Below are 22,770 nucleotides of genomic sequence, written 5' to 3'. Positions count from 1 at the left end.
AGGGCGCTTGCCTCGTATATGGCCGACACAGGGTCTACTCCCTGGCAACTCTTACAGTCCCCTATGCACCGCCAGGAGTACAGAGTACTCCTGAGTACAGAGTCAGGAGTAACCACCAAGCACCACTGGGTGTGGACCAAAAGCCAAACCAAACCAACACACACACACACACACACACACACACACACACACACACACAGAGATATGGGGTGCCAGAGGGGTAGTAAAGCGAGTAGGGTGCTTGCCTTGCATGCAACAGACCTGGATTTGATCCCCAGCACCCCATATGGTTCTCCTGAGCCCCACCTGGAGTGATCCCTGAGCACAGACCCGGGAAGAAGCCCGAACACAGCCAAGTGTGGCCCCCAAACAAACAAACAAAAAGACTTGGGGTGTCTTTTTGAGAGAGCTCAGGGGTTAAGGTGCTTGCTGTATATGAAGCCAGTCTTTTTTTTTTTCTTTTTCTTTTTGGGTCACACCTGGCGATGCACAGGGGTTACTCCTGGCTCTGAGTAATTACTCAGGAATTACTCCTGGCGGTGCTCAGGGGACCATATGGGATGCTGGGAATTGAACCTGGGTCGGCCTCGTGCAAGGCAAACGCCCTACCCACTGTGCTATCGCTCCAGCCCCCCAGTCTTGGTTTAATCCTGACACCACATAGGGTTCCCCAAGCATAAAGCTGGGAGTCACCGCTGAGCACCACTGGGTGTCGCTCACCCAGACAAAAATACATCAATTAATCAATAGAAAGACAGGGGCTGGGTACATGCTTTGCCTGCAGGGCACCTGGTTCCGTCTCAGTCCCTGTCTGCTCCCAAAACAAGACACTCGAGGTCAGCGCTGGCCCACGGAATACAAGGTGAGCTACAGAGAGCATGTCACACTGCCTGGCAGGCGCACTGAAGAGGTCACAAAGTGGACTAAGGGAGCTCATTCAAGGGGCTAGTTTACACGCTCCTCATGGGGGAGACCCAGGCTCCAGGCCGACACCTCACAGGCCCCAGCGCACTGCTGGGAGCAAGCCCTGAGCACCAATGGGTCTGGTCGCAAAACTAAACGAAATAAAATAGGGAAATTTATAAATATAAAATTAGGGGCTGGAGTGATAGCGCAGCGGGTAGGGCGTTTGCCTCGCACGCGGCTGACCTGGGTTCGATATTCCCAGCATCCCATATGGTCCCCCGAGGACTACCAGGAGTAATTCCTGAGTGCAGAGCCAGGAGTAACCCCTCTGCATCGCTGGGTGGGACCCAAAAAGCAAAAAAAAAAAAAAAAAAGTAAAAAGAAAAGGAGCTCCTCTTTAAAAACTAACTAAATAAATAAATATAAAATTAAAACATTTAGAGATTCAGCTCAGCAGTAAAGTGCAAACATGAGCCCAGGGTTTGATCTCTGGCACCTAAAAAATAAATAATATAGGGGGCCGGAGCGATAGCACAGCGGGTAGGGCGTTTGCCTTGCACGCGGCCGACCCGGGTTCGATCCCCGGCATCCCATATGGTCCCCCAAGCACCGCCAGGAGTAATTCCTGAGTGCAAAGCCAGGAGTAACCCCTGAGCATTGCTGGGTGTGACCCAAAGAGCAAAAAAATAAATAAATAAATAAATAATATAGACAAATAGTGAAATGAACTTTATTAAGGTAATAGGTGTACCTTATAACCTCAATAAATCCAAAGATTCTCATTCCATCATAGTGAAAGACTGACTCTGTGCTCTGTGAGACACAGCATGTACTTAACACTGGGACACAACTCTGTGTGGACCTGTGTCCAAACATGTTGCCGGTGGCCACCACAGAGGAGAGCAGGACACATAAGCCGGCAGCCCCCAACACAGCCCAGCAGAGAGGAAGAGGAGCTGAGGGAGGGCTGGCAGGGCAGGAGAGCTGAGTTTGCAAAGGAAACGCAACAGAAATGAGTTGAGCAGATCCAAGCCTTAGCATGGAGTTGACAGGAGGAGAGAGGGACTTGGGGCTGGGGGCAGGAGAGAGAGAGAGAGAGAGAGAGAGAGAGAGAAGGAGGGAGGGAGGGAGAGAGAGAGAGAGGGAGAGAGAGAGAGGAAACTTTAAACAGGGAAGAGTGTGTCTGTGGGGGTGTGCATATGAGTATGTTTATGTGCGTCAGTATGTGAGAGTGTGTGGGTGCACGTGTGAAAGTGTGCCTGTGCATGAGATTCTGTGTATCAGAGTGCGGGTGCATGTGTAGCCGCGCGAATGCATGTGTGTGTGAGATTGTGTGCATGTGTGAGAGGGTGTGTATGTGCGTGTGTGTGTGTGTGTGTGTGTGTGTGTGTGTGTTGTGGGCAGAAGGGAGATGAGAAATCAAGTTCTGAAACATTGAGACATAAGTGCAGGGTGCACATGGGACCCAAGAGGTCAGAAGGTACCCAGGTACCCGGGGATGGGAGACGGGGCAGGTCCCTGCATATAGGTCCCTCCCAGCACGGCCTGAGCCTTGGAACAAGGCTAGGAGGAAGGGCGATGCCGGCCTGGGTCCCGGCCACTCAGGACAGTGGGCTGGCAGCTGCTCCTCACACTCAGGCATGCTCTGCACCTCTGGGGGGCCTGGCCGCGCCCCACTCACCTCGGATGAGGAAGTAGCCACCCACGATGAGCACCAGGCCGATGGGGGCCAGCACGAAGCCAGCGCGGTAGCGGTAGTTCTTGTAGCCCACGAAACAGATGCCGCTCACAGAGTCCCCGTCCACCTGCCACAGGGAGGGGTGGGAGGGACACAAGTGTCACACGCCTTTTTTATATATATTTTTTATATATTTTTTTTTTCGTTTCCTTTTTTGGCCACACCCAGCGATGCTCAGGGGTTACTCCTGGCTCTGCACTCAGGAATCACTCCTGTGGGCTTAGAGAACCATGTGGGATGCCGGGGATCGAGCTGGGGTCAGCCACATGCGAGACAAACGCCCTCCCCGCTGTACCAGCTCTCCTGCCCAACATGCCTGCTCCCCCAAGCTGCCCCCACCCAGGCACGGTCCCCCAGCAGTCACTGTACCTGGGCCACCGCGAGGATTGCCACGGTGAGCACGAAGGGCAGAGACCACGTGAGGAGATGGAAGTAGGAGGTCTTGCCCGACAGAGGCTGGTAGGTGGTGCCCAGGGCCTTGAAGGAGGTGTGCCAGGCGTAGGTGAGGACCACGAACCAGACAACTCCAGCCATCAGGGCGTAGTAGACAATGACAAAGATGATGACACATGACAGGGTCTCGTTGGAACTGCAGACAAAGTATTGTGTATGTGTATGGAGGGGTGGGTGGTATTTCTGGGGTCACTCTACTAGAACTGTCCACCCTGCCCCAGAGACTTGGCTTCTCAGGCCTGGAAGTTTCCCAGGAGCCAGGAACCAGGCCTGATCTGAAGAGACGCAGAGCGCCAGAGAGGTGTCTTCTCAAGTTCCATTCCTGCCCCCATAAAGTCCGCCATCACCAGGAGTGACCCCTGAGCCCAGAGCTGGGAGTAGCCCACCCAACACACAAGTGACAACAAGTGCAGGGTTGGACCGATAGGACAGCGGGGAGGGTGCTGGACTTGCATGCTGCTGACCCAGGTTCAAGTCCCCGATGGTCCCCCCAAGCCCTGCCAGGAGTGATCCCTGAGTACAGAGCCAGAAGTCAGTTCTGAGCACTGCCAAGTGTGAACTCCCAAAAATCAAACAAAAGAGACTGTCCTTTCAGGGATCATTTCTATAGCTCGTTACTAGAGGAGCTCCTCTGGTCGTGCAGCATCCTGAATCCCGAGGAGGAGCCCAAGCACCCTCTCCCGACAGTGACGCTGGCTCCAGGTGTGGCTTTTGCAACTGCCTTTTACCACTAATGATCGTCTTCTCTTCCTTTGGAAGAGTGAGCAGGGAGAGGACGCAGTCTGAGTGGTTCAGGTTTAAGAAAAAAAAAAAGTACAACAGAAATAGGACACAGGACCAGAGAAAAAGCTGGGGGTGGCGGTCTCAGCACAGCAGATCGTGTGGTCGTCCTGAAATCTGGCTACCCACATCCCCTGGGTCCTCTGGGCACCAGCCCCACGTTTCCCACCTGCCCTCCCTCTGCCTCGCCTCCGGGTCCCGAGGTCACGTACGTGGGCTCCCCCAGCCTCATGGTGCCGTCTGCACGGCAGACGATCTCCCGGCGGGCACCGTCCATGAACTGGGCCAGCCAGCCAATGCTGCCCACGAAGAAGCACGCGTTGACGTAGAAGAGGATCACGGCAGGGTAGCGATTCGAGTTCCGCCAGTCAGCCACGAAGGTGGCCTGTGAGAGAGAAGCCACAGGTGGCTCTGTGAGCTGACATTTTTCCGGCTACCTCTGAGCGGCGTGGGGGGGGGGGTCCGCCCCGAGTCTGGACCACAGGTTCCAGCCTCCCCCATCCCCCACCGCCCCTCCCCTTCCCCCGCCAGCCCGTGGCTAACCAAGGTGAAGAGCGTGCAGAGGCCGGTGACGGCGCCGAAGGTCGCGATGTATCGGTGCATGTCCCGGTGCTCGGCCTCGGTGAAGAGCGGGTTCTGGCACTGAATCCCACAGCCCTCCACGTCCTCGTACCAGCTCTTGGGGTTGTCGGTCCGAACCAGGGGGGCCTCGCACTGTCCCGAACTGTTGAACTTGATGTTCTGCACCTCGTTCTGACACAAGGGAAGGGGAGAAAGTGCAAAAGCGGCAGGAGGCAGGTGGGGATGTGTGGTGGTGCTGAGCCAGGCAGGGGGGTTCCACACAGCTCGGGGGCAGGGTGGGGGGGCTGGAATCCCAGCTTTGCCGTGCAATGGCTGTGTGACCCGGGGCAGACAACCTGACTTGTCTGCCACCCAAGGAGACGGCTCATCAGGCTGAGAGTGTATCAGAGGCTGGGTCACATTCCCGGCACCCCATGGTACCCCCACGCACAGCGCAAGGAGTAGCCCCTGAGCACCAGGTGTGGATCAACCCAACAGAATCGCCTGACCCCTCTGGGACCTCAGTTTCCTTCTCTGTAAGACGGCAGTGCCCACTTCATGCGGTGTAGTTTTCGTTTTGGTGTTGAAGTTTGGGCCACACCCAGCAGTGCTCTGGGCTGAGTCCTGGCTCAGAAACCACTCCCGGGAGGGCTCAGGGCATCATATGCAGTGTCGGGAGACAAACCCAGGTTGGGCACACACACGGCCTTACCAGCCGGGCCAGCACTATTCCATGCTGTGGGTTCCAGGGTGAATGAATACACAGATGTGAAGTGGGGCCGGAGCAATAGTACAACGGCTAGGACATTTGCCTTGCACACGGCCGACCCAGGCTCGATCCCCGCCATTCCATATGGTCCCCCAAGCACCCCCGGGAGTGAGTCCTGAGTGCAGAGCCAGGAGTCAGTCCTGAGCATCACTGGGTGTGACCCCCAAACTTTCACAACAAAAGAAGTGAAAGTTCCGGGACAGTCGTTGGTAGGAAGTCGGCTGGGTGACGAGCTTTATACTGTGACCGTTACTACGGGTCCTTTTCAGCCCCACTTGTGAGTTCTTCTTCTTTACCACCCAGAACTTGGTCATCACACCCCATCTCGCTGGCTCGAGCTGCTTAAGCTGTGCTTCCTGGGGGTCAGCTCCTGGTCTGAGTCCCCAACACCTAAGAGTGGGTGTTCCACATGATCTGTGAACCCAGTAACAGGCAGACAGTCCCTGACGGACTGACGCAATCAGCAAGGGTCTCTGCTCACGGGGGGGGGGGGGGGGGAACCATGCGGTGCCAGGGCTTGAACCCAGGACGCGTCAAGCTTTCCCTCCAGCCCTTCCGTCCATCTCTCGGCCCCATCTGTTGGGGCCTGGGGCCTGGCGCCCCCATGGTCCACAGCTCACTCACCGGGCAGCCCTCGGGGAAGCGGTCAGGGGTGCAGCGCAGGAAGTCGGGCCAGCCCCGTTCCCTCTCCACGATGGCACAGGGGCCACGGGTGGCCTGGCACAGGGTGCGGCTGGGCAGCTCCACGCGGTCATTCTCACACTTGGGCATATACACAGCGCACAGCAGGGGCTGGATCACTGCCCAGCAGCGGGGGGCGTTCCGGAGACCTGGGGAGTGATGACAGGGTGGCCAAGTGACCGCGAAGCTCCGGAGTCACCGACCCTAGCTCCAGCCCCCGCCGCACTGCCCTCCTGCTGCCAGCCAATGCTGGCCAGGCCGCAGGCTCGGGGGCAACGGGACCCCTATGTCATTGGCGCCACCAAAAGTCTCCACTCACCACCATCCCCACCCCACTCGGGGGTGCTGAGTGGAAGGAAACCCCCAAGAGTAGCTTCGGGTCTCCTGGAGAGGGTCTATTTCTGCCTGGTACCGGGGACGCGACACATTTCCCTTCGTGGAACCCAAACGTAACTTCTGAGCCCTTCTTGGCGCGCAGACCCCAATTTAATGGGAATGCTTGAAATTTAGCACTGCGACCGCCAGACCCTGATAGGGACTGACAGCACCTCTGGGGGCCGAGCCCCCACCCCCTGACCAACCTTCCAGCTTTGGAGTTCCGGCTTAAAACAGGCCCCTCGGACGGGGGGTCCCACCCCTGACAAGCCCATGCACCAGAATCGGGAAACCGCTCCCCATGCCCAGCCCCCGGAACGTGGTTCCTCTTACCGCGAGAAGGTGAGAGAGAAGAGAAGTGGGGGGTTAAGAGAGGCAGTCGGGGGAGCCGGGTGCAGCAAAGCCCAGGAGGAAACAGGAAACCCGGTGGGGAGAAACAGAGGAGGCTCTGTCCAGTGCAGAGGGAGGAAAGGGGGTGTCAGCACGAGAGAAGCAGGAGGGAGGGTCACCCAGCACCCCTGCCCCCGCCCACCTCGCCCCTGCTGTCTCCTTCAGCATGAACACGCCCACCGGCCTACTCCAATCCTGGAGCTCTGGCCTTAAAACAGGCCCAATCCTGACCCCAATCCTGGGGTCAGGATGGTCCATTTCCCAAGCAATGAGTTAGAGTAGAAGTTTCTGGAACCATGAGAGGCAACATGAATGAAAGCTACACTGCCATGCCAGGGTGGAGGGTGGAGAAGAGTATACAGACATGGGGGCTACCATAAGGTGGGGTCCAAACCTCACTCCACTATTTCCTGGCTATAGGGTCCGAGGTAAATGAGTCTCTCTGTCTCTCTGTCTCTGTCTCTGTCACTCTCTCCCCCACACACACATTTTTTTTTTTGCTTTTTGGGTCACACCCAGAGATGCACAGGGGTTACTCCTGGCTCTGCACTCGGGAATTACCCCTTGCAGTGCTCAGGGGACCATATGGGATGCTGGGAATCGAACCCGGGTTGGCTGCATACAAGGCAAACGCTCTACCCACTGTGCTATTGCTCCAGCCCCTTGTTTTTTTCTATTCTTCCCTTTTTCCTTCCTGGCTCTATACTCAGGGATTACTCCTGGCAGGCTCGAAGGACCATATGGGTGCCAGGGAGAGAAACCAGTCGGCTACATACAAAGCAAGCACCCCACCTGCTCTACTATCGCTCCAGCCTCATGGCTTCAGTTTTCTTTTCTTTTCTGTTTTTTTGTTTGCTTGTTTGTTTGTTTTTTGTTTTTTTAGGGGGGAGGTGTATGAGGAGGTTGGGTTTATGGACCACACCTGGTGATGATGTTCAGGGCTTATTCCTTGCTTTGCACTCAGGCTTGGGGGAACCACATAAGGTGTCAGGGATCAAACCCAGGTCAGCGACATGCAAGGCAAGAGCATTCCCACTGTACTATTACTTCAGTGACCTCAGTTTTCTTATCTGGGAAGTGGGGCTAACAGATTGACTGAGGAGATGATGCATTACGTGTGCCTCACCTGGACGTGCCAAAGGCACACTCAGGAAAGCAGCTGCTTCTGTCACCTGGCCAGGCCACTCACAGCTCCCAGAGCCCATTAGGGATGGAGTAAGATCCTAACCCCAAAGAGGAGAGACCTGACCCAAATGAAAAATCCCCAGGGTCAGGGGTAGCCCCGAGTGATGGTACATACAGCAGGTAAGGTGTTTGCCTCACATGTGGCTGACTCGAGTTCAATCCCCGCATCCCATATGGTCCTGTAAGCACCGCCAGGAGTAATTCCTGAGTGCAGGGTCAGGAGTAACCCCTGAGCATTGTCAGGCGTGGCCCCAAAACGGAAAAAAACAACTGAACCAAACATTATCACACACACACACACACACACACATCTCCAGGGGCCCCTGTAGCTGGCTGGAGCCCACACTCAGAAGGTCTGAGGGCGGGGTGGACAGAGCAGTGGTCACTGAGGTAAGGAGGAGGGTTTGTCAACAAAAGAGCAGCCGGAGGGAATATTTGGGAGTGAGTGGGCTGTTCTCAATCTTGAGTGCACGTGACTCTGCACACACGTAGACTCATTTAGGAGCACGTACCATAAGAACATTTTACTGAGTCTTTATTAAACAATTAAACTGAAAGGGGGGAGGGGTAGTCTGAGGAGTCAAATAGAGTCTAGATTTTTGCTTTGTATTGTAGGGCCAGAAAGAAACTAAGTACAGCAGAAGGGCATTTTGCCTGGCAGATGGCCAAGCCAGGTTCAATGGCCGACACCCCATATGATCCCCAGAGCACTGCCAGCAGTGATCCCTAAATGCAAGGCCAGGAGTAACCCCTGAGCATAGCTGGGGCTGACTAAAAACAACAAAAAAGCATTGTAATACAATCCTGGTATCTCCAGTAAAATGGAGAGAGGAAGAGCGAGGGGGGGAAGGAAAAGAAGGAAGGAAAGAAAGAAAGAAAGAAAGAAAGAAAGAAAGAAAGAAAGAAAGAAAGAAAGAAAGAAAGAAAGAAAGAAAGAAAGAAGGAAGGAAGGAAGGAAGGAAGGAAGGAAGGAAGGAAGGAAGGAAGGAAGGAAGGAAGGAAGGAAGAGAGAAAGAGAAGGAAGGAAAGAGAAAGGAAATTTGACTTAAAATAATTTCTTTTAGTATCAGTAAATGTTTGATTTTTATGTCTATTTTATATGCCTGGGATCAGCTAAAATTTCTTGGACAAAAAGGAAGCTTGTTCTAAAAGACCAGACAGCTGATTAATAAAAGTATTATTTTTTAAAATTTTGTGATACTTCGCAGTCTTTATTTTTTATTTATATTTTGGGGGGTGGACTGGGCCATCCCTGGAGATGCTCAGGGCTTTCTCCACATTCTGTGCTGAGGGACCACAGGTAGTGCCAGCATCTTACCCCCGCACTTTCTCCCTGACCTAATAACCAATCTTGAAAACTGGGCTATTTGGGCCAGAGAGATAGCACAGCAGGTGGGATGCTTGCCTTATGGGGTTCATTCCCGGCACCTCATAGGGGCCCCCTGAGCACCACCAGGAGTGATCCCTGAGTGGAGAGCTAAGAGCCAGCCTTAAGCACTGCCATGCATGCTCCCCAAACAAAAAATAAGCTTCCTGGGGCTGGAGCGATAGCACAGCGGGTAGGGCGTTTGCCTTGCACGAGGCTGACCCGGGTTCGAATCCCAGCATCCCATATGGTCCACTGAGCAACGCCAGGGGTAATTCCTAAGTGAAGAGCCAGGAGTAACCCCTGTGCATCGCTGGGTGTGACCCAAAAATCAAAAAAATAAAAATAAGCTTCCTACCATTTCATTGCCACTAAGGGAGGGGAACGCAGTTAGGTCAGGGAAGGGACCACTATGATAATGACAGTTGGAAATGATCACTCTGGACAAAAACTGAGTGCTGAAAGGAGGTAAAGTGATATGCATGATACTTTTTCAGTAACAGTACTGCCCAAAAGGAAAATGAGAGAGAGGAAGAGAAAGCAAGAGAGAAAAGTGTCTGCCATAGAGGCAGGTTACTGGGGTCGGGAATGGGGGCAGACGGGAGGGAACCTGGGGACTTTGGTGATGGAAATGTACACTGGTGAAGGGATGGCAGGTGGATTGTTGTATGACTGAAACCCAATCACGTAAATTTTGTAACTGTGTGCCTCACAGTGATTAAAACAAAAAAGTTAAAAAAAAATAATAAAAAGAGGGGCCGGAGCGATAGCACAGCGGATAGGGCGTTTGCCTTGCACGCGGCCGACCCGGGTTCGATCCCCGGCATCCCATATGGTCCCCCAAGCACTGCCAGGAGTAATTCCTGAGTGCAGAGCCAGGAGTAACCCCTGAGCATCGCTGGGTGTGATCCAAAAAGAAAAAAAAAAGATTAAAAAAAGAATAATAAAAAGAAAATGAAATGATTTGCCATTTACTTTTTTTCTCATTTTACTTATTTCATACTTAAAAAAAAATAAGATCTGCAAAATAAACACAAAAACACATTTTTAAAAAAGGAACTCCATGGGGGCGGGATGACTAGTGGCAGGGGACCTGCCTAGCGTGCAGAAGGCTGTCACCAGGGTTCCCAACACCACCCCCGGTGCCCCGTGCAATGCCAGCAGCCCAGCTCTTGGGATCCCTGGTGCCATGCCAATGTATGTGGTCGAGGCTGTGAGTGCTGCTTGGTGCTAGAGCACCTGCTTTGAACGTGGGCGGCCCTGGTTACGATGCCCTGCACTGCAAAGGGGAAAAAAAAAAAAAACATTTTTTTAGGTGAGCAATCTTCCGGACCAGAGAGTCTGGCAATAAGGACTTGCCTTGAATGCAGCTAATGCCAGTGTGATGCCCCAAGCCCTGCCAGGAGTAAGCCTTGAGCACCCCCAGGTGTGACCCCAAAAGCCAAAAAAGTAATGCAGAGCAAAGTGGGCAATCTCTAGCACACCACAACCAAGTATGCAAACACCACAAATAAAGCCTGCAACTCCCAGAGAGTGCTGCAAATCCAAACAAGCGCTCAAGGCCTGCACCCAAGTATGTGAGCCCTGGTCAGTGATGAAGGGGAGGGAAGGAAAAACAATTAAATTAACTAGCCGGAGCCCAGGAGGTGGTTCAAGGGCTAGAGTCCATCCCTGCCTTGCGGTAGGAGGCCCGGGGTTCAATCCTTGGCACCAAAATCTGGTTAAAAATATGTTTCCACCCAGCATGGCTGGGTGTGGTTCCCCAGCACAGGAACAACACAAACAATAACAACCCAAAAGGGAAAAAATAAACACACGCACACATTCTCTGGGGAGAAAACAGATTATTAAATAAATCTTAAAGGACAGTTACGGAGCCAGCCAGGAGAAAAAGAAAATACTTAATTCCAGATGAGTCAAAAATAACTACACAATTAAAAATTAAAACACAAGTAGAAGAAAAAAAACAGGAACTGGCTTTTTTAACCTTCATGTGGAGAAAACCTTCAAAAGTAGGACACAAAATCCAGCCAGCCAGGCAAAAAAAAAAAAAAAAAAGATTGAAAAGAGATACTTAAGATATATTCAGCAGGGTAACAAAACAAATTCTAAGAAAAGTAACACAGTGAGAATGTTATTCCCAATATTTGTTATAGCCAAACAGCTAATTTCCTCATATGCAATAATCTCTCCCCAATCAATTTAAAAAAATTCACAATCTCACAGAAAAATGGACAAGAGATGCTCAATTCCACTCTTAAGAAAATATGAAATAGGGGCTGGAACGATAGCACAGCGGGTAGGGCATTTGCCTTGCACGCGGCCGACCTGGGTTAGATTCCCAGCATCCCATATGGTCCCGTGAGCACCACCAGGAGTAATTTCTGAGTGCAGAGCCAGGAGTAACCCCTGTGCAGTCCCAGGTATGACGCAAAAAGGCAAAAAAAAAAAAGAGAGAAAATATGAAATAAAAACTATCAGGTGCCCGGGTTGCCTGGGTAATCCCCAACACCAGGCCCGAGCAGCACCAAATCCTTGGGTCCCCCACACTCAACCACTAGTTAGCTTGTTTGAGAAACTTCCAGGAAAGGCCCGAACCCCTTGACCGTCACTTAGGAGACCCAATCTGAATAGTGCCATTCAAATAACACATGAGTATCAAATATCTAGGAATGATGATCACTGTATCACTGTATCACTGTCATCCCGTTGCTCATTGATTGCTCGAGCGGGCACCAGTAATGTCTCCATTTGTCCCTGTCGCGTGCTAGTGTAGCCCAATGGCGTCTGCTCGCTCCAGGTACATGAGGAGCACATTGTTGTTACTGTTTTTGGCATATTGAGTACGTCATGGGTAGCTTGCCAGGCTCTCCCGTGCAGGAGGGATATCCTCAGTAGCTTGCCAGGCTCTCCGAGAGGGGCGGAGGCTTTGAGCTTATATAGCTGAGCCGGAGGTGGTTTGTGGGTATGTGTCCCACATACCTAACTTCTGGCTGTTTAATTTCTTGGTAAACTTGGCCCCAGGTTGTTGGGGTCTGGCCAAAGGCACAGCAGCAATTTGGGGGTATCTAGAAGCCTGAAGGCACCATCAGGCTGCTGATGCACTCGCCCCACAGGTACAGGCTGACCTGCTGGCCGCACTGTACCCCCAGGAATAATGATACCAAATAATGTTGAGAACTCTGTGTAGGAAACTGAAAAAAAAAAAAGCAAAGTTGAGAGAAGGAAAGATCTAAAAAGGCAAAAATACATAAATGAGTTTATTGGGTATTTTGGGAGGGGACTGACACGCCCCATGTGTTAGGGATTACTCCTGGCCCTGTACTCAGGGATCACTCCTGAGGAGGCTTGGGCGGCCATACGACGGTGCCATGGATCAAACCCTGGTCAGCCACAGGCAAGCACCTTACTTGCTCTACTATCTTTCCAGCCCCATAAATCAACTGAATGTTAGACTCTGTCTCATAAAGTCATTTCTTCTCAAATTAATCTATCTATATAATGTGATTACAATCAAAACCACCAAAGAGAGGAGCCAGAAAACGGCTCAAAGGGATGAAACAACATGATTTGCGTGCAGAAGGCCCAGATTCCATCTCTGGCAGCACATGGGCCCCGGAGCACCATCACATGTGGCCTGCCCCCGCCCCCAAATAACCAATCACCGGGTGCAGCCCCCAAACTCAGTCTCCAGGTAAAATGACAGGAAAATCGATAAGGCTTTAAGAAGAGAATGTAAAAAAACAAATCCATGGCTTGTTACAAAGACATTTTTAAAAATAAGACAAAAAGTACTAAGCCATTGTAAGTTTGACAAATGCCGACCTCTAAATTCAGAAATTCTGCTCAAGAAAAGTTACAAAGAGAATGAAAAGCAAACCAGAGAACAGAAAACATTTTCAAAACATACAACTAGTAAAAGACCCAGATCTAGCGGATCTAAAGAACTATAAATCTTAGAAAAAAAATGACAAAGAAGGCTATAGAAAACTGGGCCAGACATCTGAACAGATAGGTTACAAAAGAAGAAATTCCAACAGTCAGGAAATATATGAAATGGTGCTGAACCTCAATGCTCAGGGCAGACAAGAGCAAGTCTCAAATCAAGAGGACGCAAAGGCCATCTTCCCCGGGGACACTGCTACAGCCACTAGGAAAATCAGTGAGGGCTAACCCACTCATGAACAACTTTCTAACTGTGTATCCCACTATTATTCAATTAAAAAGAAAAGGAAAAAGAAAAAAAAACAATTAGGGACAGACCCTTGTTTTTTATTTTTATTTTTTAAAAACTTTTTTTTTATTGAATCATTGTGAGATAGACCCTTTCAAAGCTGGTCATGATTGGATTTCAGTCATACAGTGTTCCAACACCCGTCCCTCCACCAGTGTACATTTCCCAGAATCAGTGTCCCCAGGTTCCCTCCCATCACTCCCCTCCCCCCACCTGCTGCCTGCCTCTGTGCTCCATGACAGCCTCTCTCTCTCTCTCTCTCTCTCTCTCTCTCTCTCTCTCTCTCTCTCTCACTTCTCTCACTCTCTCTCTCCCTCCCTCTCTCCCTCTCTCCCTCTCTCTCTCTCTCTCTCTCTCTCTCTCTCTCTCTCTCTCTCTCTCTCTCTCTCTCTCTCTCTCCAGACCTTAATACTCTCAGTCTGACCTCAAGGATAGAAATGAATACACTAGTGATGGCTGTCATGTTGAATTATGTCTATAAGAAACATTATTGAGGCTGGAGCAACAGCGGGTAGGGCATTTGCCTTTCACGCGGCCGACCCAGGTTTGATTCCCAGCATCCCATATGGTCCTCTGAGCACTGCCAGGAGTGATTCCTGAGTACAAAGTCAGGAATAATCCCTGTGCATTGCCAGGTGTGACCCAAAAAGAAAAAAAAAGAAGCCATCATTAATAATATTTTAAACCAAAGAAATTAAAAATAATAAAGATTTTTTTTTAAAAGTGAGGGAAAGCATGCCCTACTGTCCATCCATTCTCTTTCCCCAGTGCCAAGAGCCAATCCAGAGAAACCTTGCCAGGTGTACTTGCATATAGAGAAAAAACTAGGAGGTTGGAGAGATAATATAGTGAATAAGGTACTTGCCTTTCATGGGCCGACCTGGGTTCGATTCCCGGGACCACATATGGTCCCCCAAGTTCCCCAGAAGTGATACCTGAGTGCAGAGCCAGGAATAAGCCCTGAGGACTGCCAGGTGTGGCTCCAAAACAAAGCAAAAAAAAATACTATCCACAGCAATGGTATTCATTTGAGCACCCCCCTCCCAATTGGTGCCAATTTAGATGTTAACACCATGGGGAAGGAAATTTTGATCAGCTAGGAGAGATCAAAGGACTGAGCATGCGCTCTGCTTCTGGAAGCCCAGGCTTGATCCTGGCATCACATGGTCCCTCCAGCACTGCCAGGTATGCCTCTTGCCCCCCTAAAAAATTGTGATATAATCATCTAATGAAATACTGCCCAACAAAGGATGAGTTGCCATGACATAGATGAAGCTTACAAAACAGAGTCAGGGAAGGTGCGAGAATGAAGATTACTCAGCAATAGAGAGGCTTGGTCCCTGGCACTGCAAAAAAAAAAAAAAAGTCAAACATTTCATTTTTTTGGGTGGAGGGGGCGCACACCCAGCAGTGCTCAAGGATTACTTCCGGCCCTGTGCTCAGGAATCACTCCTGGCGGGGCTCAGGGGACCATATGGGATGTCAGGGATTGAAACTGGGTCGGTCACATGCAAGGCAAATACTTTACCCGCTGTACTATCGCTACCCAAGTTAAATAGTTTAATAATTAAAATGAATAACGTTGAACAAAAGAAGGAATACATGGAGCAAAAGCCCATCTGTAATAATCTTCAAAATTTGCATAACTTCCCAAACCCCAGGGTCAAAGTACATCGTTAAAGGGAAATGATCACCCCAAACCAGGATCTTACAGGGGGGAAGAGCTAGAGACATAGGACAGCAGGTAGGGCACTCGCCTTGCCTGTAGTAGAACTGGGTTTGATCCCTGGCACCCCATATGGTCCCCTGAGCCCCACCAGGAGTGATCCCTGAGCACAGAGCCAGGAATAAGCCCTGAGCACTGCTGGGTGTGCCAATCCCCCTGCCCCCCAAAAAAAGAGAAGGGAGGGGAGTGTGATTAGAAGAGATAAAAAAGGGTGCTTTGGGGAGGAACTCTGGTCTAGTCTTGACTCAGGTATTACTATAATTATTTACTATCCAGCACCTGAATTTCATGCATTTCCTGTGCATTGCTGCATTTTGAAATTTTAAAAACTGAACACCTCACATACGAGGTCATTCTGTGTCTGCCCTCTCTCCCTGTCACTTCACTCGGCCTGATCCTCAGCTTCATAGACACCCAAGTGAGCTGCAGTCTCATCTTTTCTTATGGTGAATAGGAAGTCCGCGGTCTATGTATGCACCACGGATTCTTTCTCTACCCTGGCGTCTGGATAAAGGACACCTGGGCTGTTTTCAGATCTATTCCAGTGTGGGGTATAAAGAAACATACAGTAAGGGACTAACAAATGGGACTAACAATAGAACATGGAGTTGGCCTACAGAATTGGTTTTACCATGGCGGGGGTGGGGTGGGGGGGTGGGCAGAAGGGTGCCTGGGGATATTGGTGGAGGGACGCTGACACTGTGGCAGTGGGTGTGGCATAGGAACATTGTAAGCATGGAATTCTATCCTTAACAGCACCGTTACTAATCACAGTGCCTCCACAGTATCTGCAGAAAAAAAAAAAAAACAGAAAGAAAAAACTCAGGAACAACCGAAAAAACACTGAATTCTGAAGCAAAGGGGGGGGGGGGGAAATGCTTTCCTGTATTTTTAAACTTATCCCAAATGTACCTCTGCCCCTCTTGGAGAGACCAGCACGCTACCGAAAGTATCTCAGCCCGCACGGCAGAGCCTGGCAAGCTACCCGTGGCGTATTCGATATGCCAAAAACAGTAACAACAAGTCTCACAAGGGAGACGTTACTGAGGCCCGCTTGAGCAAATCGATGCGCAATGGGATGACAGTGACAGTGACAGTGACTTCCTGGGACCAGGTTTAGCAACAGTTCTTAGGGAAATTCTTCCTGATCTTCCAAGCAAGCAGCCCTCCCTGGGCACCACCATCCCTGGCCACCCCTGTCCTTCCTTCTCTTTATCCCCCTGGGTGTGTGACAGGCAAAGGAGAAATTCCTTACAGCCATTCCTGCTCCCTGCGCTGCCCCCGCCAATCCAGGGCATGGCGCGGAGAGGGCACGTCCCGCCACCCAAGGTCGGGTTGCTTCTCTGCCCCGTTTACCCATTTCCCAAACCAGGTTTGACTGGAGATGGCCCGCAGCCTGAAGATGAATGTTTGGTCAGCCGGGAATGCCCGAGAGGAGCCATTTCAAGCTCTCAGCAACCAAGAGGCTAAGTGCCCGGAGAAGCCCACGGCCAGAAGCCGCAAGCTCTTGAGAGACCCCAGACAGAGGGGACCCCACTTGTGTGAGTAACTTCCTCCTCCCTGGCATGTCTGCGAAGCCTCAGCAAGACGGGGTGGGCATCTGTCCTCGCCTGCTGGGCACCTCCCCAGAGACACGGGGTGCACACAGCCCACACAGAAGGCCCGCTCCATCCCTCATCTGCAGGAAACGGAGGGCTGGCATGGCGGGCAGTGGGGCGGGGAGGCACCCAAGCCAGAAACCGCCTTCTGCTCATTCCCACTGTTGCAGTTCTTACGCTGAAACTCTGTGGGATGCAGCCTGTGCGCCTGCGCCCGTGCCCCTGGCACCGCCACTGCCATCATTCCGATCCTGGGCCCTTTAAGCATCGCCAAAGTCCAGCTATTGTTAACTTTTTCCCTCCATGACCCAAGTAATGTTTATGTACGCCCAAGCACGTATGTAGATTAAAATAGGTATACGAGGGTCAGAGGTGGCACAGGACTGAGTTAACGTACTTGTCTTGCATGAGGTCAATCCCTGTTGACCCCAGACACTGCCAGGAGTGTCTGGGTCAGGAATAGCCCTTGAGTGCCACTGGGTGTAGCTCAACCCAGCCACCACCCCCACCATACATAGAGCAAACATTTCCTGGCAATAATCACAAATGACTCTAAAATCAGATTCTAGAGAGCTATGTGACCCCATATGGAATCACACACACAGTTTAAGAAGTAGGCGCGGGTCAGAGATAGCACAGTGGGTTAGAGCGGCCGCCTAGCCTAGTCAACTCAGTTTCAATTCCAGGCATCACATATGGTCCCCCCAAACCCTGTGCAGTAGTGATTCCCGAGCACCAAGCCAGGTGTATGTCCTGAGCATAGCGTTAAAACAAAACAAAGAACAACAACAACAAAAAAGTAGGCCCTGGGTTCAGTTCCTGGCACCCCATGGTCCCTGCGCCCACCCCCCAGCACTGGCATATTGTCACCCCTCCAAAAAAAGAGGGGCTGGAGAGATTTTACAGCTAAGATGCTTACATTGCACATGGTCAACCCGGTTCAATCCTCAGTACTACATATGATACCTAGTGAAGCCCGGAGTGACCCTGAGCACGGCTGGGTGGGACTCAACCTCCCCCCACTTTTCTCAGCCACAAAAAAGAACAGGGCTCTAAGCAAGCAGGAGGCCTGGCCTCTCCTTGCCCCCACAGACCTCTGCCCACAGCACTTGAGGAGATCCTTCTAAAATGCCAAAATGATTGCATCTCTCCCTGCTTCAAGCCTCAATGACTCCTTATTATTGTCTAGATAACATCCAAACTTCTTAATTTGGGGTATGCATCCCTTTATTTTCTAATTCCCTAGGTTTTATCTCTTATAATTCTACCCCTCATACACTTTGATCCTGCTCTGATGAAATTTGTCTGCTTCTTTATTAAGCTCCAAGCCGCCTGCCCTCTACCCCTGGGCACATGCAACTTCCTCTTCCTGCCCCTACCCCCTTCCTGGGCCCAGGTAACTCCCACCTACTTCTCAGGTCATGAGCCATCGTGTCTATTCCCCTGCTTCTCCCTGGCATCCTTTTGTTCTGTGAACAGCCCATCAAGATGCCTTTCACAGGGACGGCTGACACCTGTGTGATGGTCTGGTTTCGCCCTGATGGTGGGAATCCTGGCCGCCTTCTCTGCCTTTGGAGGCCCAGACCCTAACCAAGAGGTGACACAGAGCCAGCAAAGCCCCCAGCTCCGCACCGAATCACTGAGTGCATGGGGACCTGCTCAGCACTCACAGCTGTGCACAGTGGAGGTCTTCACCCCGAACCCACAGAAAACGCCTCAGGTCAACTAACCAAATCAACACCAAGGTGTTTGCCTTGCAGGGAACCAACCCAGATTTGACCCTGGCACCCCATCTTGAGCACCCTGAGGCCCACCAGGAGTGATCCCTGAACAGAGAACTCAGAGTACGCCCTGAACACCACCGAATGTGGCCTGAAAACAAACCAAAAAGACCCTCAGCTCAGGCCAGGTCCCTCTGCAGGCTCAGGACTCCTGACTAAAAGCCTGTCCATCGTTCTTAAGCTTCAGTGGGGTTCACGTGACCCATGCCAGGCCCCAGCTGGCACCAAGGCCTGCTTCTGGCCCTCCTTCACCAACCATCCAGCAGAGGAGACCAGCCAGCAAGCGCCTGGCAGTGGTAACACGCTGAGGATGGTGGGACTGGCAGGGCTCACGCCTGCCCCACCGCAGGCCCGGCGACATTCCCACCTGCACAGCCAGCTGACGGCTCAGGACTCTTACCAGTTCCTCCCCTGGCCAACGCGCACTGCTCCAGGTCAGAGAGGCTCTGGGGCAGGAGGATGAGCTGGAAACAGGATCCCCCCACCACTCCAGGATGCGAGGGTAAGTGGGGAAGGGCCAGAGCAAGCAGGCACTGCCCGCAAGAGAAAGAGAGAGACAACCGTCGCCCCTTTGGGAGACGTAGAACCCAGCCAGATTCTGGTACGGAGCGGTTCCGAGTCCCCTCCAACCAGCTCCTACTCTGCCGCTCATTTCAGAGCGAGTTCCAAGAAGACCTTGTTTTTGCCTTGCTTTCGCCGTTCCGTCTTACCTCCTTCAGTTTTCTGCTTTTTAATTTATGTAACTTAAATAAGCAAGATTATAATTTGAGTGTGTGAGTGTGTGAGTCTGAGCCACACCCAGTGGCCCAGGGGTGGGGTGGGCTACTTCTGGTTCTATGCTCAGAGGACCATGTAGTATCAGGGAAGAACTCAAGGTCGTCACATGCAAGGCGGATGCTCTAACCCTTATACTATCTATCTGATTCCCCTAAAATGATATTTTCTATATCTATATCCCTTATTTTATTTATATTTTTATTATTTTGGTTTTGGGCTGACCCCTGGCAGTGCTCAAGCCTTACATCCTGGCTCTGTGCTCTGGCAAAACTCTTGGGGGCGGGGGGGCTGGAGCAATAGTACAGCGGGTAGGGCATTTGCCTTGCACGCGGCCAACCCGGGTTCTATTCCCAGCATCCCATATGGTCCCCTGAGCACCGCCAGGAGTAATTCCTAATTCCTGAGTGCAGAGCCAGGAATAACCCCTGTGCATCACCAGATGTGACCCAAAAAGCAGAAAAAAACTGGGGGGCTTAGGGGACCACAGGCGACTCCCAGGATGGAACCACAGTGAGCTACATGCAAGGCAAAAGCACCTTACTCTCTCTCCGCCGCTTGTATAGCCCTTCTTAAAGAGCCTCTATTACTATGTTACACAATTTTCCATTTTGGTTTTCGGGCCACCCCCAGCAGTGCTTGGGGATCACTCCTGATAATGTTTGGGGGACCTTACGTGGAGCTGGGATCATACTCAAGTCAGCTGGTACGAGGCAAGAGTCCAATCCACAGCCCTATCTCTCAGGCCCTGCTTAAAAACCGGATCCACCCAGGGAGCTCTGGCATGAGGCTTCTGCCAGCATCTGCACCCAGCCGGAAGCGGAATGGCTCTGTCTCCACTTGCATAGACACTGAGAACTCTGGGGCCAGCGGACAAGAACACCGAGTGTAGCACGCTGGCCACGGCAGGACCCTCACCCTGGTTCTGTCGAAACGAGGAGGTGGGAAGGCCTGGAAGGGATTTCTGATCCAAGTTTCCTTTCCAAGGAGCCATGCCAGGGACAACAACGTAGGTTCCCTTCCCCAGAACCCTCAGGCTCTCGGCCCAGAAGAGCGCCAGGTGGGGAAACCATCCACTCGGCACTGGTTGGAACGGTTTCCACAGTGGAGACGACACCGGTACGGGCTCAGCCTGCAGATTTCCAGGCTCTGCGGTAACTGCAACGCGCGCTCGGAGGAGTACCCACACCAGCGCACGAGCACCCAGCACCCCAGACTTGGTCCTTCCCAGCCTCCGGCCGGAAGGAAAAGCTTCCAAAGGACACACCGTGTCCACGAGCACAATCTCATCCTTTCCCAGCCCCAGCCAAGGATGGGACTCCCCATCTTCCAGATGAGGAAACTGGAATCTCTGGACTTCCTGTCTCCCCAAACATGAGTTCCGGAACTCTCTGGTTACCTTTTTCTTACTCATCACCAGCGGCGTTTTCATCCTTCACCAGTTTCCCTCCATTCTCTGCCCCTCCCCACGCACTTCTCTCAATGCCTAAGACCCTCCACCTCCTCTCCCCCCCATCCTTCCAACTCTTTCCCACTTGAACTCGACTTCTTGAGTTTCTTCTCCAAAGTCTAAAACAACTGGAATCCCCGAAGACCCCGCTTCTGGAGCGGCACTTCCGGCCAAGTGGCGCAACTTTTCCAGCAAAAAAAAGAGAGAGATGCCCCTTCTGGGTGGGTGTGAGCCCCCCTCCTCCCGCGCCCCGCATCTCCCCCCTTTTCACCCAGCTGCCTCCTCTCCGCACCCACCCAGCTCAGGAGGCCCTTTGTGCCTGGCCTCGCCACCTTCCTCCCGTTCCTCATCCCCCCGCGTCCCCCCCCCCCACGACCCCGAGGGTCCTCTCTAGCTCGCAGCAGCGAGACCCCAAAGTTTCTGGCTTGGTGGGCGGGGGTGGGGGTGGGGCCTCACCCCGGCCCCGTGCACGGGCCGGCGCCGACTCCGCGCGCCCCGCGCCCGCGCCCGCGCGCTTACCCGACCAGAGCACGAGCTTGCCGTGCGCCTCCTCCTGGGAGTCCGAGTCCCCGGCCAGCAGCGTGGAGGTGGCGGCGTAGGGCAGCGCCGAGCCCAGGCACACGTTGTAGCGCAGCGGCTCGCACTGGGCGGCGCGGCCGCAGTGGCTGAGCAGCGGCGGAGGGCCGGTCCCCGCCGCGCTCCTTCTGGCGCTCGCCTCGGCGGCCCGCGGCCCAGGCCCCGTCTCGTTCCCGCTCAGGGCCGCCCCCGGGCCCGGACCCCCGAGCAGCAGCAGCAGGAGCAGCAGCAGCAGGGGCGACCCCACGGCGAGCTGGCGCGTCGGCCCCCGGGCGAGGCGGGCAGCGGCCATGGCCAAACCCGCCAACTCAGCAGAAGCCCCCGCGCCCCCGGCCGCTTCCCGGAGCCCCCCGAGCCACGCGCGCAACCCTCGGGGGCCGCCGAGGCGGCTCAGGCGACCTGTGCGCCCCGCGAGTCCCGTGCCGGGTCCCCCCGGACGCTGCGCGCGCCCCGGGCCCTCGGCCGCCAACTTTGCGAACTTGGGCACCCGGGCCCCATCGGGGCGGCGGCGGCCCCGGCCGGGACTCACGGTCTCCTACTCTCCGCGCCAGGCGATCCCGGCGCTCTTCAGCCCCGGGAGCCCCCTGGGCCCCCCATCTCCAGTCCCATGCCCTCTCCCCACATTAAAACCATCCCCCGGCCCCGCGGTGGGGGTCAGGCGCGGGCCCCGGGGTGCAGAACCAGGTCCCCCGGCTCCGCCCCCGCGCCAGCCCGCCGCCCCGCCGCCCGCTTCGCCCAGCGCGCTGCAGCCCCCCGCTTCTCCTCCCCGCCGACGACCCGGCTCCTTTGTTGCTCGAGCTCGCTCGGCTCAGTGGAATGCACGGGCCTCCCCGAGCCAAGCCCGGCCCCCCCTGCGCCGCCGCTGGGGGAGGGACCGGCCGAGGAGGGGAGGGGAGGGGAGGGGATGGAGAGAGGAGGAGCGCGAGCTTCGGAGGCTTTCGGGGCGCCCGAAGGGGCCCGGGCGAGGGGGCTCGGGTGACCTCGGCCGCCGCCGCCCCCCGAGCCGTCGGGGCTCAGGTCGGTGGAAATCGTGGCCCGGAGCGCCGAGAGTGGATGGACTCGGTCGTCGGCGGGAGAGCACGGTGGAGGGTTTGCGGCAGGAGAAGACGAGGGGTGCCTCGACTCCATCCCACGCCGGGCTCCCCGCGGCATCCCGCCGGCCTCTCTGCTTGGCGCTGAAGTCTTCTGACTTGTCCCGCGGCCTCGTGCTCCTCTAACTCCTTCCCGTCGGGGGTCCTGCAGCCCCACCGGGGTCTCTCCTGGCAGCTGCTCCGGCTACTGTTACCTGTAGAAGCAGGTGGCTGGGAACCAACGGTGCCAGCCACCAGCCTTATTGCCACAAAATATGTGCTGTCTGCGCTATGGTTTCCGGCAGCAGGCCCCGAGAACCTAAAGTTGCTCGGAGAGGGCCAGCTGACTGCGGGGGG

General features: G+C 53.6%; 1 protein-coding gene and 1 non-coding gene across 2 annotated transcripts in view; one reads left to right on the top strand and one right to left on the bottom strand.

Moving 5' to 3' along the window:
• SMO (smoothened, frizzled class receptor) overlaps positions 1-22,131 on the bottom strand; it is a 28,199-nt gene extending 6,068 nt beyond the window's left edge. The window contains exons 1-6 of the mRNA XM_004608268.2: positions 21,287-22,131; positions 5,832-6,037; positions 4,421-4,630; positions 4,090-4,262; positions 3,014-3,233; positions 2,588-2,711 (exon numbers count right to left, since the gene is read on the bottom strand). Coding sequence (XP_004608325.2) covers positions 2,588-2,711; positions 3,014-3,233; positions 4,090-4,262; positions 4,421-4,630; positions 5,832-6,037; positions 21,287-21,635 — 1,282 coding nt within the window. The 5' untranslated portion in view covers positions 21,636-22,131. The remainder of the gene's footprint in view (positions 1-2,587; positions 2,712-3,013; positions 3,234-4,089; positions 4,263-4,420; positions 4,631-5,831; positions 6,038-21,286) is intronic.
• Positions 3,677-3,888, top strand: LOC129401168 (small nucleolar RNA U3). Its single transcript, XR_008628123.1, has one exon. It is a non-coding gene; the product is annotated as a small nucleolar RNA U3 (small nucleolar RNA).
• Positions 22,132-22,770: the final 639 nt, after the last annotated feature.

Source organism: Sorex araneus, chromosome 1 (assembly GCF_027595985.1).
Source record: "Sorex araneus isolate mSorAra2 chromosome 1, mSorAra2.pri, whole genome shotgun sequence".
Taxonomy (NCBI): Eukaryota; Metazoa; Chordata; class Mammalia; order Eulipotyphla; family Soricidae; genus Sorex; species Sorex araneus.
The sequence above is the reverse complement of the archived record's forward strand: the minus strand, read 5'-3'. Positions and strand labels throughout refer to the sequence as shown.